The sequence below is a fragment of the Diceros bicornis genome, chromosome 18 (assembly GCF_020826845.1).
Source record: "Diceros bicornis minor isolate mBicDic1 chromosome 18, mDicBic1.mat.cur, whole genome shotgun sequence".
Lineage (NCBI taxonomy): Eukaryota > Metazoa > Chordata > Mammalia > Perissodactyla > Rhinocerotidae > Diceros > Diceros bicornis.
Genome location: NC_080757.1, coordinates 48,148,428 through 48,169,476, shown reverse-complemented (window position 1 = coordinate 48,169,476; position 21,049 = coordinate 48,148,428). Strand labels below are relative to the sequence as shown.

Sequence of the window (21,049 nt, the reverse complement as noted above, 5' to 3'; positions counted from 1 at the left end):
AAAAAAGCCACAATGTTCAACTGTATTCTACATGCTGTATTCAAAAGAAAGGTTTTTTTTTTGGTCTAATTGATAAAGCATCAGTTTCATAGAGTGGCATTTCATATTTGTGTTGAACTTCAAGAAAGGAGAGAACGGATTGGCTTTCACTCTAGATTAGTTTTTAATATCAATTTCTTATATTTTCATTTCCAGCTTACATAGCCAAAATGTTAGAACCTACTCTATTTTCAAGCTCCTTTTTAAACTCCATACCCTGTTCCGACACTGCCCTAACTGACCTCAACTGCACTGAACAAGAGTTAAAGTAACATAGAGTTAAGTAGAACCTTCAAACAACCTCACATTTCACAAGAAGTTAGTAGCTCGGTGACAGTCTTTGTCTACAAGATCCCAGGGATCTCAAAGAAACTGCCTTTGAACTAAAGGACACCATTTCAGAAATTACACTAAACACTTAGTATAAGTTAATCAAATTAAACTAGTTCCAAAAGTAACCTGTTTCCATTTTAAATCTCACTTGTCTTTTGATTGCCCCCTTGACATAGCAAAATAGTCAAGTGCATGGATTCCAGAACTAGACTGCCTGGGTTTCAGTTGTGGCTGTCATTCAGTAGTATGTAACTTCAGGCAAATTACTTAACCTCCCTTTGTACCTCAGTTTCCTTACATGTAAAATAGAGCACCAACAGTATTGTTATTATACTTTATTATTGAAAAGACTTTCGTTTCCTACTTTTAAAGTTTCAGACAAATATATTTTTTCCTTCAAAAATTCTTAGTTTTAAAGCTAAAAATTTTCCCTTTTTCTCTCTTCGTGAAGGCTGTTTCAAAGACTATTCACGCTGCCCTTGACCTCCCCAATACTTCAATGAAATATTGTGCATGGCATTATGAGGCATTTCTGAACACACAACTAGAAGATCACTTGAGAATCTCAGCTACACTCAAACGAAGATAAGAATTCACCACTGTGGTTATTTAAATGCTTCGCCAATTCTCAGCCCCGTCCCTAAAATGTTAACATATTATTACGTAAACAATTTTTTTTAGTAACGTTGGTTAGTTAACCCAGGTGCATCTCTACACTATAATATAAGTATTTCAAAGGACATAACCTTACTTTCAATCAATGCATGAACACAAAGTTTGGTTTTGTTTTTAAGCTCACCTTGCTTCTAGGATCACTGATAAATCACTGAAAAATCACTTCGTGTCCTTAGGTCATAGAGAGAGAGAGTGTGTGTTTACACATATACATCTACACACATATGTGAAATATGTTTATATCTCACTGAGTAAATGGAATTTGCTAATGAGAAAATTCATTCAAAGGAAGACCTTCTCCAAACACATTGGTTTGGAGAAATGTATGACTCTGCTCTTTGCCTCTCCCCATCCAGTGTAGATTTATACATGCATATTCATCACTTCCTGGGAAAGGCAGGGTAACCCAGTGAGAAGAGCTTGGGTTTTGAAGTCAGTCGGACATCTGTTTGAGTGAACCACTTAACAGCTATGTGACCTTGGGCAGTAATTTAAACTCTCTGAATCAGGCTGCCTATTTAAAATGCAAATAAAATACTCACATTGCAGAGTTGTTAGGATGACTGAACTAGACAAAGTGTGCAAAACACTTAACCTAGCACCTGGCACAGAGAAAGCTGTCAATAAACAGCAGCCACTATATTAATATTTGTTGGTTTAGCAAGTGGGGGAGGGGCAAGTTCACTACATTCATTTCAAGTTAATGAAAAACTCTATTTAAAAATACTTTACAACAAAAAAGATGATATAACTGGTTGCCTTCTAAACTGCTATAGTATACACAGTAATTATTCCTTGAAAACTTGATCAATATTTGGAAATATCATATTAGTTTTTTATAAATATTGAATGGGGGTATCCTGATTAACTTAAACTATAAAGAATTCACTCCTCCATTACTATAGTACCTAAGAATCACATTATGTCCTCCAGGTTTACTTGTGAGATTAAATTAATTTCTAATAAAATTAGAAAGATTAAAGCATAAATATCCATATGTCTCAACTATCAGCTCTTGGGTTAGAGCCATGATTAAACTAGTCCATATAACATAGATAATCAGCATTCCTGTTTACTTATAGGTCACAGGATTCTCTCTCCCTACACAATATATTTACCTCTCTGAAAATATTTTGCTTAGCTTATAAATTAACTTGCAGTCCTTGACACACCCCAGCTGAGTAGTAAGAAATAAGCAACCAGCAGACCTGGCTTCAAGTTAAAAATTAGCCCTGGATAATTCTGACAGCATGGCTTCAGGAAGAATTATTCACTTATTTGCTCCGAGAAAGTAACAATTTATGTCAGAGAAGGGGTGAAAAATGCTGATCTCATGCAATTCAGAGCATAATATGACTCTATAGAAAGGGGTAATGGTTTAAAAAAATATTCATGTTGGTAAATGCTTGGAGTTATTTATAAGGAGAATCCAAAACGAATGTGGCTCAAGACTACTGTTATATCTATTTATTTCCCCAACAGTTTCTGGTTGTTTTCAATGCATGTTGTCCTATTTTACACATCTGTTTTAATCTATTAAATTCTAATCAAACTGTATGCGTTCTCACATTTATCAAATGATAAGTATAAACAAAAACCGTAAAATATCACACCAATATTCTAACCAAATACACTTTCAATGAAGAGTAAAGTAACTAAAGTAAAATTCTAAGAAGAGAAGCCAAATTAATATACTTAGTTTTATTCATTTGTAACTTGGAATTAATATATTCCCTTCCCTAATTTTTTGTCATTAGTGGCTAAAAATGAACAGAAATCTATTTCAAAGATATGAAATAAAGATATTTTACAACAGAATTGTTTAGCTATACATATATAAGTCATGGACGATTCAAGTTCTGTTGTTTTTTTTTAAATAAAAGGTTATCTTTCATAATGTAACCATAAATTAAAACTCTACTTGATTCCTTTGTTAATGGTTTTCCCCTATAAAGGATATTGACTTCTTTTGAAATCTTAAACTCTAACACATGCAGCTTATTCTTAGAGGTCCCAAATCATCTTCCTTCCCACAGAATACTTTTTTTCCTGCTGAAACAGGAAAACAGACAATAAAATGCTGCCGTATCTATACTGCAACAGAAAACTTGATTTAAACAAGGCCATTCCTAACAGCTTTGTCGACTTTAATTCTAACATATCAAAAAGAAATAATAACCCAAGGCACATTCAAGACTGTCTACATCTCTTTCTACTATTCTGAACTCACTTTGGCAGGTACTAGAATACTTATAAAATTTTAAGTAATCCCTAGTGTATTTCTTTCTTTTTCATAAAAGAATATTATAAATTCTTTTATAATTTATAAATTATAAAAAAACAAAAACTGTTTTTTTGTTAATGCTAACATAGTTTTTCCATCCTGCAAAGGCCATGTTTTAAATTACTGGCTTCTTACAGTTAAAATTCCTATTGACTGGTATAAATCTTAAGTGTATAAAGAGAAATTTTTGTTTATGTTGATATTTTAATGACATTTTAGTAGAAATAGTTCCTTATCACTACAATCTAAGGAACATTAACAACGCTATCAAAGACAAGTAACAACCACTTCTAACCACTCTAATTTTAAGATCCTCTGGATTAACCAGATACAAAGAATTATTTACATTGAGAAGCCTTGAGAGAAAAGGAGTAGAGAAAGAAATTCATCAAAAATGAGCTACAACAATAATGAAGGAAAAAATGAACTACTGATATAAAATTTAGTCTCCATCAAGGATATGCACATACACAAAACCACCTCAGGATCCTTGCACTAGCTGTTCCCTTTTCCTGGAGTACTTTTACCTCAGATATCTGCATGGCTCACTCCCTCACCTCCAAAGTCAGCTTTTCAGTGAGGCCTACTCTGAGCACACCATGTCCAATCACAAACCAGCCCACTCCATCACTCCTAATTCCCCTTAATGTTCTATTTCTTTTCCATTGAACTCACCACGTAAAATACTACATAGTATTCTTATTTTGTTGATTCTCAGTCTTCCTCCCCTCCTTAATAAAATCTAAGCCCCACAAAGGCAGAGATTGTTGTCTACTTTGTTCACTGATGTATCCTCAACGGCTAGAAGAGTGCTCAGAACATAGTAGGCACTCAGGAAATATCTGTTGAATGATGACTGAATGAACGAATATACAATTATGTATATAATGAATAGAGTCAAAGCAATATATTTTTGCGTTCCCACTGGATATGAAGACTAAACCTGATTTTAATTAGCCAAGAGGTCATATAAATAAATGTATACATAGGGATGCAAATTACCCTACATTTTCCCCTTTAATGTCTCAACCAGTAACACATAATTACCTGCATCTTCCAATAGAGCACAGAGCAATGGGATCACCCACCACAGCAACCAGGGATTGTGCTCTCGTGATGGCAGTATTGAGAAGTTTGTAGTTAGATAAAAAACCATAATCTAAGTCCTCTGTGGAATCTTCAAGCAGTTGCTCTTTCTTTTTAATTGGTGTCTGTTTATGTTTACAAGTATGCCTTGTTCGTACTGTGCTAAGAAACAAAACTCTGAATTGCTTTCCTATAAAAAATAAAAGATGATTGTTATTCTGAACTACTGATGTAATAAAAGCATTTCATTTTTTTAAATGTTATTGCTAAATAACAGGTGTTGACGAGGATGTGGTAAAATTGGAACTCTTGTGCACTGCAGGTGGGAATGTAAAATGGTATATAAAACACCATGGAAAATAGTATGGCAGTTCCTCAAAAAATTAGGCACAGAGTTAACATATGATGCAGCAATTCTACTTCTGGGTATATACCGAAAAGAAATGAAAGCAAGAACTCAAACAGATATTTGTACACCCATGCTCATAAGAGCATCATTCACAATGGCCAAAAGGTGGAAGCAACCCAAGTGTCCATCAACAGATGAACAGATAAACAAAACGTGGTATATACATACAATGGAATATTATACAGTCTTAAAAAGGAAAGAAATTCTGACATATGCTACAACATGGATGAACCTTGAAGACATTATGCTAAGTGAAATAAGTCAGTCACAAAAGGACAAATGCTGTATGACTGAACTTATACGAGGTCCTAAACTAGTCAAATTCATAGAGAGAAAGTAGAATGGTGGTTGTCACGGGCTGGAGGAAGAGAGGAGGTAGAATAGGGAGTTAGTGTTTAACGGGTACAGAGTTTCAGTTTTACAAGATGAAAAGAGTTCTGGAGATGGATGGTAGTGATGGTTACACAACAATGTAAATGTACATAATGACACTGAACTGTGGCATTTTATGTGTTTATGAACACACAAAAATGGTTAAAATGGTAAATTTTATTAAAATTTTTAAAAATATTATTGCTGGAACTAACCTTAGTGATTATCTATTCAAGGTCCCACTCACTACAAGGACTCTTCCTTGAAGCAGGGTCATCTAGCCTCTCGCTGACCAAGGCAGACACAGCTGATTCCATAAGGAAGCCTCATAGAGATCTAATTTGTACATTTTTTCTTACGTGTTCTTATAGTAACACATCGATTCCGTCATTCTATGACAAGTCTCCAAATATCTGAATCAGTTTTAATGTCAATCTTTAGTCCTCTCTTCTCTAGGCCAAACAATCCTAGTTCTTTCAACCATTCCTGACTCCCATATAGCAGTTTCTAGACCATTACCTATTGTAGGTCTCCTCTGGGTGCTTTCTAGTTTACTAACATTCTAAAATGCACACCCAAATACTGCATGATCTGAACCACACGTGGTATGGTAGAGCTCTTTCTGTCCTATGATCTAGAAATTGTATTACTCTTACTATTGTTTATTACCATGAAACCTAAGACTGTACTGGGCTTTTTTTTTAGCACTCACACCATAGTGCTGCTTCATATATTTAAAAGCACAAATTTTATAACAACTAATTACATGAAGACAATTTAAAAGAGTTGTCAGTAACTATTCACTTAAGAAAATCTATAGATAAACAAGCTATACCTTTAAAAATGCATTTAAACAGAATTTTCTTGACAGGTACAAGTTTTTAAAAATCTTTATAAACAAATTAGTCCTTGGATACAGTAGAACAACAGTATGTGTTGTATCTACTGTGACTTTAACTATAGTATACAGATACTGTGTATGATATTTACACAGTTATGGTCATTGAAAAAGTCCATTTGTTCATACTTCTTTTATTTGGATATAAAAATTTAATAAACATGTAAATGAGCTTGACCTTTAATTGCCAAATTTGGCACTAAAGAACTTGGTATGAAATGAATACATAATTACTTGTCCAGAAAAGAGATCTTGAGAATTAAAAACCAAATGAGCACACACTTTAAGATTTAAGCATCTGAATAACTTAATTCATTTCAATTAGTACTCACCTTGAACGTTTAGCACCCTTTCTACATTAACATCAGACAATCTCTTTTTTCGAAGTTCAGCACGTATCCTAAACACTTGATCAGCATACGGAGTCACCACACCAATACTCCCATCATCTAACTTCCCCCACGCTACTGGCCACTTCCTTCTTAACTCTTCCACACGTTCTACCACTTCAAACACCTTTAAACAAACACATATACATATTAAAGTTATACATTGTTTAGAGAAAGAGTATGGTAACTGAAATAAATCTAGAAAGGATTCCATTTTAGCAAATCTTATTTAAAAATTACCTCTAAATTGGAATAACGCTTTACTAATATGAACACAGTGAGAAAAAATTTTTATTTATATTTCAAACAGTAAAATTCTACAATAATGCACCCCAGTGAAAACACAAAAATCAGAGATAATATAATAGGCAACTGGCACCCACCCTTCACCCAGCCTCCATTCTTAAATGGGGACAGGTTCAATCAAGTTCCTGTGTAGGGAGAAGGACAGGGATAGGGCCATGAAACTGGCAACCCCACCTAGGGAACAGGGAAGTTAAGTCCCCACATTCCCAGTATTTCTCAGTCCACTCTCTCCAGATCAGTCCAATGAAACTAACCAACCAACTAGAAGATTCCTCGAGTCAGTGGCACCATTAAGTCTTAGCAGTACACGGTCTAGCACTGCCCCCTCCCCGCAGTGATATAACTAAGCAGGGCAATCTACAGCGGGCATCAAACCACAGCTGGGACTAGGGAAAATCTGAATCGGAGAAACAGACTCGCAGAATTCGCTGCCTTCTCTTGGTACAAGTTCACCTAAGCCATTCCATCAACCTTGTAATAAAGGAACACCATATTTTACCCAAATGAATTTTTTGGACCCCATTTATTGGATTATAGTAGGGCTTTTAGTGTAGTTCAATCTATTTTAATTCAATCAACTGATGAAACAGTTTCAATGCCTGGCACAGTGGTGGATAAGATAATTAATAAAACATGTTCCTTGCCTGCCACGAGATTACTGTACATTTAGAAAACAGATTCCTAATAAGAAATTATATCATAAGGCAAGCTCAATAGAGGGTCAGGAAAGAGTCAAGGGGCATAGAGAGGAAGGATAAATTTTTTTAAATGTCTTTAAGTACATTATTTATTTATTTACTATTTATTCATAATATCTACTTAAATTTACAACATTAAATATACTTAATAAAATTTGACAGTTTTTATTCCTTTCAAGAATTTGAGGATTATTAGCTAGGAAGTAGGAAGTAGTTCCCACTTCCAGATACAAATTCAATGAATGACAGAGGTAGAGACTACAGTCGCCCTATCATTATAATGATGTAACAGCAAGTTCACCAAATATACAGATTGTCCAAGGATTCTGAAGAGCCAAATGGACTGAAAACACGGTGCTCTCACTATAAGGAACAAGAAAGGTAGGTCTGAGTCTACTGCAATAAGGAATAAGAAAAAGCTGTCTTTATCCATTTAGTTAGATATGGGGGTAGATGAAAGTTGAGGAGACACCTCTGCTGCCCCATACACACACAGAGAGTTCCTACCACTAAGCAACACATAACCACCTCTCCACTTCATCCCTCTGTTCACACCCTTATATTCTAGGCAGAATAAAACTGTAGCCAAAACACACAGACTTGGAATGGTGGTAAAAGGAGCTTGGGGAAACCTCTCTCTCAGACAGACATCCATTAAGCTGCTCAAAATAAGCAAACAGTCATTCAAAGTCTCTGGATATTGATCAAAGAGCTTACAGGAACTTGAGAAGTATTTATTCAACAAAATCTTCAGAAACTCAATGAGAGGAGTGGGCGGCTGGGGCACTCAAGCTAGGAATGGTACTCATCACCCCACAGCTCTGTCTTATAGGATTGTCTTAGCGACTGAGAGGCAGCTCCCATATCCTCCAGCTCCTGGGGTGAAAGAGCTATTCCAGGTGGTTTTGGCAGCTGGTGAACATCCAAGATCCCATTTTCCACAGCAACATCCTGCAGAAGGCCTATATTGAGCAGTTAACAGCAGCCAGGTGGTGCCTGTTCCCCTACACCCATCCCTGCTACACAGGAAGGATCTGAGTGGGACAGTAGGTAAAGAGCGCAGTCTCCTTTTCCTGCACAAGAGGTATTACAGGAGGGCTGATCCAGTGGGCTTGGCAGCTGAGTGTCAACTGCCATCTCCCCCAGCTTCCTAGGACAGAAGACCTATTCCAGGCAGATTTAGCAGACAGTGAATATCAGCCGATTCCAACCTCCCCAGCTCTGAATTGCAAAAGATCCACACTGGCGGAGCAGCACCTGGATGGTAGCACCTGGATGGCAGCACAGATTCTACACACGTATATAACACACACAGAGCTCTTGCTCCAGGGGGGTGAGGTGGGTGGGACAGCCAGTGAAGAGTGAGTTCCACATCATCCCATAGCAACTGCTCCATAATTTCTGCCCAGAGAGGGTCAGAGTAAGCCTTATAAACTGGCAACACTCTGCCTCTGCTAAGGGGCCCAACTTCAGCTGGATCCCACTGTAGAGCAATTTATGCCTCAGGGAGATGAAAAGTAAAATAACTGAAATGAAAATTTCACTAGAGGATCTCAACAGTAGATTTGAACTGGCAGAAGAACGAATCAGCAAACATGAAGATAGACAGAGATCATGCAATCTGAAGAACAGAGAGAAAAAAAATGAACTGTCTCAGAGAAATGTGCAACTTGAGCTCACCAACATACATATACTGGGGGAACCAGAAGAAGAGTCAGAGAGCAGAAAAAAATTTAAAGAAATAATGGCTAAAAATTTTCCAAATTTGATGAAAAACAATCTACACATATCAAGTTCAGTGAACTTCAAGTAAGATAAACCCAAGGAGATCCACACCCAGACACATCACAGTCAATATGCTGCAAGTCAAAGACAAAAATAAAATCTTGAAAATGGAAAGATAAAAACAACTCATTGGGGCCGGCCCAGTGGCGCAAGCGGTTAAGTGCGCGCGTTCTGTTGCAGCGGCCTGGGGTTCGCTGGTTCGGATCCCGGGCACGCACCGACGCACTGCTTGGCAAGCCATGCTGTGGCGGCGTCCCATATAAAGTGGAGGAGGATGGGCACAGATGTTAGCTCAGGGCCAGTCTTCTTCAGCAAAAAAAGAGGAGGATTGGCAGATGTTAGCATAGGGCTGATCTTCCTCCCCCCCAAAAAAAACATCACTTACAAAGGTGCTCCAGTAAGATTAACAGATAACTTCTCATCAGAAACGAAGGCAATAAAGCAGTAGGAAAGCATATCTCAACATGCTAAAAGAAGTACCTCAATCAATAATCTAATATCCAGCAAAACTACCTTTCAAACATGAAGGCAAAATAAAGACATTCCCAGATAAACAAAAACTGAAAGAACTCCTTACTAGCAGATCCGCCCTAAAACTAAAGGAAGTTCTTCAGGCTGAAAGCAAGCGACACCAGACAGTAATTCAAATCCACACAAAGCACACTACTAAAAGTAATTAGGTAATTATATGATTATTTATAAAAAAACAGTATATTTCTTCTCTTTTTTCCTCTTAACTGATTTAAAGAGCAACTGCATGAAATAACACGTAGTATATGACTGTATTGTTAGGCTACAACATACAGAAAGGTACTATGTTTGATAACAGCAGCACAAAGGAGGTGAGTGGAAACTGACACCAGATGGTAACCTGAATCCACAGAAAGAAGTGAAGAGAACCAGAAATAGTAAATAAGATGGTTAATATAGCAAACTCTATAAATATGTACTTGCCTCCCCTTTCTTCTCTCAGAAGGGCATAAAATTATATAAAGTAATAATTATAACAATGTATTGAGTTGTTACACATATAGGTATAATATGAATAACAATAACAGTACAAAAAAAGGGAGAGAGGGAATAGAGATAGGTAGGAGTAAAGTTTCTGTATCTCATTGGAATTAAGTCAGTATGGGGCCGGCCCGGTGGCGCAAGCGGTTAAGTGCGTGCACTCCACTGCGGGGGCCCAGGGTTGGCCAGTTCTGATCCCGGGCACGCACCGACGCACCACTTGTCGGGCCATGCTGTGGCGGCGTCCCATGTAGAGTAGGAGGAAGATGGGCATGGCTGTTAGCCCAGGGTTGGTCTTCCTCAGCAAAAAGAGGAGGATTGGCAGATGTTAGCTCAGGGCCAATCTTCCTCAGGAAAAAAAAAAAAGAATTAAGTCAGTATAAATCTGACGTAGATTCTGAAAAGTTAAGATGTATATTATTATAATATATATTATAGTATATTATAAGCCCCAGAGAAACCACTAAGAAAACAACTCAAAAATATACAGTTAATAAATAATTAAAGGAATTAAAATGTGACACTAGAAAAGATACACTTAATGCAAACAGAGGCAGTGAAGGAGAAACAAAGGGTCAAAAAACACAAGACAGAAAACAAAAAGCAAAGGGCAGAGGGAAATGCAACCATATCAATAATAACATTAAAAGTGAATAAATTAAACAATCCAATCAAAAGGCAGTTATTTTCAGACTAGATTTAAAATAAAAAACACAAAAAACAGGATGTAATGATATGGTCTATAGGAGATACCTTAGATTCAAAGATACAAATAGGATTAAAGTAAAAGGATGGAAAAAGATACACCATGCAAACAGCAACCATAAGTTAGCTGGAGTGGCTATACTAACAACAGACAAATCGACTTTAAAACCAAAAACATGTTACCAGAGATAAAGAGGGACATTTTGTAATGACAAAAAAGTCAATCCACCAGGAAGATATAACAATTATAAACATATATACAACTAACTACAGAGTCCCAATATACATGAGGCAAAAACCATGTTCTCCTCAATGCCACAGGTTCCATCAAACCTGATGGATTCATTTTCTGTATCTGCACTACTCTGTCTACCTATCACTTATCATACTATCTTACGGTTATTTGTTTCCCTAGCTCCTCCTTTCAGACTGAATTTCTCAAGGTTAAGAATCATGTCTTGCTGCTTAGTATTTAAATTCTGCTTTTCTTCCCCAACTTGGCATTATATTGAGACCATTTCATTATTGTGGTCATGACATGAATTCAGTCAGAATCAAGAAAAAACAAGGATCATCTTTCTCACTCTCTTTCAGTCTACCATTTTAAGCATGTGAAAGAAGACACAAGTCATGTGATATACAAACACAAGATATAAAATCAAAAACATGTTCTCTAAAAAAGGACGATCACACACTGCAAAAATGCTTATGAGTATTCAGCTCCAGGTTCTTTAATTTAACTTTTAATTTCATCCTCTGTTTGAAGTTCCTTGTGACTATAACCCTGTGTGAGAATATATTATATTCATAATAATGAAATCTAAACCATTCTCAAATCTCACAATGTCCTCCCTAAATTTTAGTCAGAATCTTTATAAAAAAAGAAATCTCATTTTTGATGTAACTTTTGATGTAACTGGTGCCACCTGCTCTGCTTGCTTTAGAACACAAAATAGATCTGAGTTTCACATTTAAATGATATACCCTCAAGAAGAGCCCAGGGCTTCTAAAAACACTTTACTGTCCAAATATGCCCACACTGGTATTCAAAACTTGGAAAATCTTGCCTACAAACCCAAGAGCTTCTACTCTCAGCCCAAAGGATACCCATACCCCCTCTATCAGCTGCAGTGAACAGCGATCAGTTTTTGCCCTTTGTAGAAAGAGCTCCTAGGACAATATGTCTCACGATTTTTGACCACAGTAACTCATGGGGCTGAAGAAAGCAAATGAACAACCATATTCTGGGTGTGAAGATCAAAGTGGCTGGAAATTTCTCTAAAGTTACATGTTTAACATTTAAAGCTCACACAAATTTTATCTTTATGGTTTTTTTAATATGAAAAATATTTTCCCCCTAAAATAATTTTGAGTAAAATTGACAATCCAGGAAGATGCACCTTACTTATGCTATAGCTTATAGGTTTCCTAGGAAACACATCAAGTCACCATGAAGGAATAAGTAGCCCAAGCTGAGTCTCGGGCAAACATCAACCCTGCCTCAGGATCAAAGTCAGGGCTCAGCTCTGACCCCTGGTGTCACAGCAGGGACACTAAGCCTTCTGGATTTCAGCCTTGCCTCTCCCTGTCAGCACTCTCACCCACTATCATGGCAGCTTTCCTAGTTTCCAGGCCTGAGTGCAAAAGTAATACAGGAGACCCTAGAATTACCTGTCAACATTTCAAACATTTAAAGAAAAATTTACCTTTTCCTAAAATTAAACGCACAGACTAACTAAAATGTCAAGGTTCTTTGATTTTGGCTAGGATTTTATCAAGTGGGTTCTCTTGATTTTTCTTGTACTGACTTCTAACTACAGGCCTCTGATCAATTTTTAAGAGGAAAGATGAATTACTATTACATAATAAAAGCCATTTCTTTGTAAATAAATGAGTACAGCACAGGACTCAAGGGAGGAAAGAGAGATAAGATCACAGATCAAGAACCATTCCCATAATGAGCAACCCTCCGGGTTTCCTGAAGACCAGAACTCCACTCCACTGTGACCACCAGAACCTAACCCCAGGGTCTCTGGTATGCTGGCCCCTAAAGACTTCACCAGGTATTTGTCTGCTACCTGAGCTGACCTCTCATACTACCCACATTTTCTCTGAACTTAAAAAGTCAGACACTATACAAGAACCATTCAAGTTGTAGCACATAATGGCTTAATAATCATCATCTGGGTCTGTGTGATCTCTCTGGAGCACAGGATTCTGCAATTCAAATCTTACTCATTTAAAATGATACCTCATTTGAATATGAACTATAAAATGTAATCATAGTCCATTGTAGATGGCTAACAATAATAATGTATATGAAAATAATATTGACTTTTCTTTTAAATGAAGTCATGTATTTTTGTATTTTATCATAAGACAAAATGTAAATCTAAGTTTTTGTTTCCCACAGAAGACTGATCTTAACAAACCAATGTTATACAAGAAAGAATAAACTCTACATACTATTTTCATGTAAATGAAGCCAACACACAATAAAATGTCAACCCAAAATTTTACATAAATGCTCAACAAGATCAGACTATGTGACTGCAAAAACGTTAATCTGCAAAAGAACTAAAGTACCTCTGCATTATTATAAAAAGCTGTGCTATTTTTTTCTTGTACATCTTCCCCTCGTGCAGTGAAGAAAGTTAATGGGTAGAAATCCTTATGTGCTGGTTGCTTTCCACTGGCCATCAGTTTGCCCTCATAGAAGAGCTCAGAGGTGTAACTGCAGAAAAAGACCAAAATAAATAAAAAAAGAATAATCTATCATCAAAATTATTTTCACCTACAAGGAAGAAAATTATAAGCCAATTCTAATAGTGTTGCTTTATGTCCATGATTAATTTAGTCCAAACATCTAATACCTATAAGGCTAAGATTTTCTCCAAAATTAACCATAGCAATAACAAGAGAGTAGGCTCCTGGTATACCACTGCTAAACAGATTTATTTTGGTAAGTTATGAAGCCAGAATATAGAAAGAAAAGGAAGAAATGATGACAGTTCAATACTAGATAAGAATCTTGCTCTATGAGGAAATTTGCTAGCTAGTATATTTTCTTGGTTAATACATATTTTTATTTATGTGGGTCATAGACTTACATATGCAAACACAAAGACAGACATTGAAACAATACATGCAATTAAAGGACATTCAAGTCTTCAACTATAAAATGAACATTCTTGACTGATGAAGATGCTGTCTAGTACTTGATTCATCACTGACCACAGCAAATAACTAGCAATAATAAATGAGAAATCACATTTTGAGATATTGATAAAAGCCATAGTTAAATCTAAATTTATTTATATATCTATTCTATTGCTTTCAGACAAACCTAAAAATGGTTTTCACGTGACCGACATAATCAATATTATTAAATTATACTAAACTTTAAAAAATTATAAGTTTTTGGTGGGGGTAGTGACTGGAAAGGAGCACAAAGGGGCTTTCCACAGTACTGGTAATGTTCTGTTTCTTGATCTGGATGCCGGTTACATGGGCGTGTTTGGTTTGTGACTGTTCACTGAGCTGTCACTTATGATATTTTTACTTTTATAGATGCATACTATATTTAACGAAAACATTTTAAAATTTTATTACTAAGTTTCATGTTTTTCCTTCTTTCCTCCCTCTCTTCCTTCCTTTCTTTTAAAACATATTCCTTGCATAACACAGCCAGATACATATAAGCAAACCATTATATGGTTTGTCAATATATTTGCTTATTACATCATGTAGTTCTACATATATATTTAGTCACCGAAAACTATGTCAGCTAGTAGAACCTAAAGTTTTAGTTCCAAGAATTGCCCTATTTGTGAAAAACTACAGCTCTGACTTTTGAAGTGTTCTTTTACAGACATAAAATTAAACATGATTTGCAACACTAGGGACACTATATAACTCTGCTGGGAATAATCTGTCCCTAGTAACAATGCCATTTTGAGTTCCCTCCCACCAGACCACAGGCAGTGTGATACAGTGAGGGAAGTTCACACCTACTTGATGATAGCTTCATGGGAACGGTAGTTCTCACATAGGAGGATCCTACATGGAAACTCGGCAGGGTAATGCTCGTAGAGCCGATCAAGTAATGAAACGTGAAGGTTTCTCTCCCTGGCAAACTCGCTGTAAACAAAAGGACTGAGCTGTAACAGACAAACATACGGAGAAAATTCAACTAAATATACAAATTGCATTTTTTTAACCTACTTATAAAAAAATCCACTATGCTGAAACTTTTGATTGTACTAAACCTCAACATGCTGAATGCCGGAATAAGGAGAATCAAAAATATTTTCTACGAACAATTCTACTACTTATAAAGATCTAGGCTAAAATTTCTAACTTTTCATTTCAGTATACCAACACTAAGCTAGAGTACCTACACATAGGTTAATAAAGGGTTCCTCCAACATAATAAATAGCTACTACTTTAGTAATTTCAGGGATGCAACCAGTTATTTCACTAAAATTGATCAATTATTTAAAATGATGAGCTGGTAGGATATACAGTCTATGACCAAAAAATTTATTTTTAATAATTAGCAAAATAATCCTCTTGATCTCATAAAATATAAGGAGCCATTCTTGATTATATTTTGACCACTAAAAAACAAAATTAAACTACTTTTGGCAAAGAAACAAAAACAGAATTTATTCCTCTACATTCAACTCTTTCCTGGATGTCTTGACAACTACAGTACTATAGGTTCAGTTTTAATCAACTGTGGCAGAAGAGAAAGAACCTCAAATTGCAACTTTGTAAAATATATATTTTAATAGAAAAACTGTATTTATCTTTCATATATAGGTATTCAAACACATAAAATCAGACATGCTGAGATTTTTGACTGGTAGTTTTAATTAAGCACTTTGTTTTCTATGACAGCGAAAAATTAACCCTTCAGGAAAACAAATGTCAGAGACAGGAATTGGGGAATTGTAGGAAGGATAAGTTAAATTTATTTTATAAAGAAAAGTAAGGGGCTGGCCCAGTGGCGTAGCAGTTAAGTTTGCGCGCTCCGCTTCGGTGACCCAGGGCTCACGGGTTCAGATCCCAGGTGCCAACTGAACGCACTGCTTATCAAGCCATGCTGTGGCAGTGACCCATATAAAGTAGAGGAAGATGGGCAAGGATGTTAGCCCAGGGCCAATCTTCCTCAACAAGTGGGGGACTGGCAAAGGATGTTAGTTCAGGGCTAATCTTTCTCAGAAAAAAAAAAAAAATAAGAAGAATCAAATATTCATACTGTAGAGAACTGAACTTCAAATTTTTTTTTTTTTTTCCCCCAAAGCCCCATTAGATAGTTGTATGTCATAGTTGCACATCCTTCTAGTTGCTGTATGTGGGACGCGGCCTCAGCATGGCCGGAGAAGCGGTGCCCGGGATCCGAACCCGGGCCGCCAGCAGTGGAGTGCACGTACTTAACCACCAAGCCACGGGGCCGGCCCTGAACTTCAAATTATTAAAGATGAAAATTATAACACTGATCAACTCATTCATTCCACTCTCTATAAACAAAGAAGAACAGTGGTGGAATAGTAATTTTCCTTCAGAAATACTAATATTTTTCACTATTAGCACAGAAATACTTAAAGTACTTAAATTGTAGTACATGGTTTTTTTTTTAGGATTTCATAGGATGTTTCAGAAAATAGAATATTAAACATCAAAATATAATTAAAAGTTCCTTTCAATACGACTCAGAGGGCACTTACCTGCATGTGGTCACCAGCCAAGACAATCCGAGTGTTTTTAGTTGCTAATGCTAGAGGCATAATGGTTTCACACTCCATGGCCTGGGCAGCTTCATCCAATAGAATGTGTGTAAAAAACCCTACAAAGTACAGTGTAAACACAGTAACACATATTACAGCAGCAATAAAGATAAGAGTAGATTTTTTTCTCTTCTGCTAAGGAAAGAGTTTAGTGTGCTAATTAAAAGTTGTGAATACTTTTAATACCAATCCTCAATTTAGAAAATCATTATTTAAAAAATAGAGGTTAAAAGGAATAACTATTTTACTCAATAATTGACATATAAATGGCATCTGGTGCTAAGGGCCCCAAGACTAACAGTTGGTTCAGTATACATAAAAAATTTTTTTAAAGTACAAGATAGTGACTTTTCAACAAAAAAAAAGGGCTGGCAACTAAACAATGGATAGGCCCAAAGTCCTTTCATTATTTATTTGGTGAAACAACAAAAATAAAACAACGGTAGTTTATAAGTAACTTTAGTCTAAACATGCATATTAGACATTAAAAATGTTTTTTAAATCATACCCAAAATCTAATATAAAGGAGAAAGGTATAATCCAACTTTGACTGAAAACAAAGGTTATCTATTAGCAAACTCACTAATTTGATTATTTAGATTGCGTGTGTGTGTGTGTATGTGTGTGTGTATAGACTGACAGATTTTTTTAATCTAAGACCCTACCCTGGCCAAAAAAAAAAATCACCAGTCTGCAAAAAAAAGTGACTGATAACAAATGTCAAAAATGTACATTATCAAATGTTCCCCAGATGCAAACACCTACAGTAGGAGGCAGCCTACATCTTCACTGCTATAGCCACGCACACTGGGGCACAGGAATTTGTGTACAGAAAGGAGGAAAAAGCCCCTTTGCCCCTAAAAGGGGGGAAAGAGGCAAAATTCCCCTAGCTATCTCAATGCAGAGCAGGAAAAAGTTGTCCTCTACTGTCAACTCACCAAGCTAGGAAGAAGGGGGCCCTCTTTTTACTAGCATAGCAAAGAACACAAAGTACTTTCTCAACAGAATGATGAGTTATAAAACTCTCTGGATTAATCAGCTTCCTGTGAGTTGGCCAAGAACCTAACTTCTATTTCTATGAATATCAACAAGTTCCAAACAATCTGTTTTTACAACTTTCTAATGCAACTTGTTTTCAGGTTGGGAACTTTCTAAATCTTACTGACTTGCAGTAATAACCATGATCATCATCATCACCCATTCAAATGGCTATGGTTGACAGTACAAGTATCAATAACTGTTGTGTACTTACCAACAGTGGTCCAAGCATGATACAAACAATGCTGGAGAGAATTTGTGTCTTTTGTTCTACAAGACTAACTAAGGAAGATGACTATATAAATATAGAATCAAATTGGAAAAATTGAGACTAGTGAAAAACTAGTATTTTCATTAGATAACATTTTTTGTGTGTGTGTGAGGAAGATCGGCCCTGAGCTAACATCTGCCAATCCTCCTCTTTTTTTGCTGAGGAAGACTGGCCCTGGGCTAACATCCATGCCTATCTTCCTCTACTTTATATGGGACACCGCCACAGCATGACTTGACAAGCGGTGCGTCGGTGCATGCTCGGGATCAGAACAGGCGAACCCCAGGCAGCCGCACCAGAGCGCGCACACTTAACCACTTGCGCCACCGGGCCGGCCCCTAGATAACATTTTAATTAAACAGAGGTAGGGCCGGCCCGTGGCTTAGGGGTTAAGCTCACGCGCTCTGCTGCTGGCGGCCTGGGTTCGGACCCCGGGCAAGCACCGACGCATCGCTTCTCCAGCCACGCTGAGGCCGCGTCCCACGTACAGCAACTAGAAGGATGTGAAACTATGATGTACAACTATCTACTGGGGCTTTGGGGGAAAAAAAATAAATAAATAAAATTATAAATTAATTAAACAGAGGTAGGCTTGAATCTGCAACTGCATAAATCATGAAATTGTTATAGCTATTGCCTAAGCTAGTAAAGGTAAACTGAATTAATCAAACTGAGTTAGCCTGAGCCTTGGTTTCCTTATCCGTAAAATAACCCTCCACAGGGTTGATAGAATTAAATGAAATAAAGTTTAATAACGCACAGAACAAAGCATGTAGTTGACTTCCAGTAAGTATTCTTCTGTACTCTTGCTCTTCAAAGCCATTCTTTACTCTTTCTCACAAAACTATACTGTTTAGGAGGTTTGGGTATTTAATCTATCTGGCAAATATGCAGAGTATAATCATAAAGTAATGAGACTGATTGTTAAATAAACATACCAAAATTTACATTTCAAATAAGTGTTGTTCCATTCAAAGAAGTCAGTTGGGAGGAAATATAACTCATTCCAATGATGCAGACATTGTTCAAAACATTTTTGAAACTCTGCTTTTGTAACTGCCCTCACCAGCCAGCTATGAGCTGCACGCACAAGAAAATAAGTCTCATTACACGAGAGGCACGTCTCTTTTTTTTTTTTACCCCTAATGGTATTGCTCAGTTTGGTCACCTACCTTATTTACCAGACATGTCTCAGAAAGATTCTAAAGCTTTTCTAAAATTAAATCTACCCTCAAAAAAGAAAGTTTGGCCACCATTCACTCATTTTAAGAAAAACAGAGGTTTATCAAGGGCCTCCAGGTGTCTATACTCTGGGCCAGGTGCCAGAAATACAAGGTGAAGAGAACAGTCTTTACATTCCAGGGACTCAAAAGAATTTGTCACTAGCTCTGAAAGCAATTCCAAAAGGAGAGAGCAAAAAAAGTTTTGAGCGATGTCAACAATATAATATGGCAGGAATAAATGAATATTCTCTCAAAGAAACTACCTTAAAGTGATACCACTTTTTAATGGTTAAGTTCTGCCATATCTATCAGAACTTTTTGTCAACTTATATCTGTGCTTCATATAATATTAGTCTGGTTTTACAGTTTCTGTACTTAAATGTAATAATCTTAATAGTACGTCATAAACAAAAAAACCTATCATAATTGTTGTCTCTACACTATATAACACAAAAGAATTTTAAAACAAAAACTTGAAAAAATTGTTAACACCAACACTGTCCAAATTTGAATTTTTCACATGATCACTAGTAAGTAAATACCATCTGATCAATTAGACAACAAATAGAATAGCAGTCACTAAAATGTCAAAACTAGGTGTTGACAGACTGTTTTCTGTAAAGGGCCAAACAGTATATATTTTAGGATTTGTTGGCCATACAATCTCTGTGGCGACTACTCAACTCAGCTGTTGTAGCACAAAAGCATCCAGAGATAACAAACAGGTAAGTAAGTGGGCACGGTTGTATTCCACCCAATAAAACTTTATTTACATAAACAGAAAGTAGGCCAGATTTGGCCCTCAGGCTGCAGTTTGTCAAGTCCTGTTCTAAACCAATGGAGAAGCCCTACACACACAGAGATACCCCATCTGTGTCTTGAGTCAGCATACCAGGTTCAAGGTCCAACTGACAGAGGTACTGGGAAGTATTCAACGTAACAACAACCACTCTGTGTTTAAGAATATCTTCTTTCTGTGGCATCTGAAAGGTGGAATGTGCGCTTGAGATCAAACAGTACTGATGCACAACTGGGTGGACAGTCTTTACCCAGCGATTTCTGAAATATACCCTATAAAAAGAAGACAATAGTTCCTATTTATATTTATTAACATCTTTCCCATATCTGATTATCAAAACATTGACATTATTATTTTAAGACTACAATATCTGGAAATTAACAAATAAATCTGATAACCGTTAACATTCTTCTGGATTTAGAATTTAACATACAACTGTGACTTCCCCTCACCAAAAAAAGATTCAAGCAGAAAGCATATGCTCTACCACAAAATATATATGTAATTATTTTTAAGTGTTCAGATTAATCTTACAACAGAATGACACATAAACAGTTTCTTAAGCATTACAGTTTTTTAAGTTCAAAACATTCCCATTTTGGAATTACTTTTTTGCTAGAATATTCTTAAAAAAATATACTTTACTCGTATTTCAATTATCTACGCTAATAAAAAAATAGTGAACTGCATACTTACAACAGAAATTAAAAAGTTATTTGTATTTCACTTTAGAATATATTCTTATACCTATATTTTAAATAGATCTCTATCTAAGGTTCTGGAAATTCAAAAATAAATTTAAATTCTGGACAATCAGAAAATCTTAAGAAAGAGCATTCTTCCATTAACTGCAAAAGGAAAATATTAATAGGCCTCATACAATAGATTACTAAGATGGTACAGAGACAACTCATCTATCCATCTACCCACCCACC

General features: G+C 36.3%; 1 protein-coding gene across 8 annotated transcripts in view; it reads right to left on the bottom strand.

Moving 5' to 3' along the window:
* Window positions 1-21,049, bottom strand: part of HELZ (helicase with zinc finger) — a 155,921-nt gene that overhangs the window by 52,865 nt on the left and 82,007 nt on the right. For all 8 annotated transcript variants that reach the window (XM_058561403.1, XM_058561408.1, XM_058561406.1 and 5 more), the window contains 6 exons: window positions 20,208-20,386; window positions 16,724-16,842; window positions 15,005-15,150; window positions 13,577-13,724; window positions 6,429-6,612; window positions 4,379-4,607 (listed from right to left, as the gene is read on the bottom strand). In XM_058561403.1, the coding sequence (XP_058417386.1) occupies window positions 4,379-4,607; window positions 6,429-6,612; window positions 13,577-13,724; window positions 15,005-15,150; window positions 16,724-16,842; window positions 20,208-20,386 (1,005 nt within the window). The remainder of the gene's footprint in view (window positions 1-4,378; window positions 4,608-6,428; window positions 6,613-13,576; window positions 13,725-15,004; window positions 15,151-16,723; window positions 16,843-20,207; window positions 20,387-21,049) is intronic.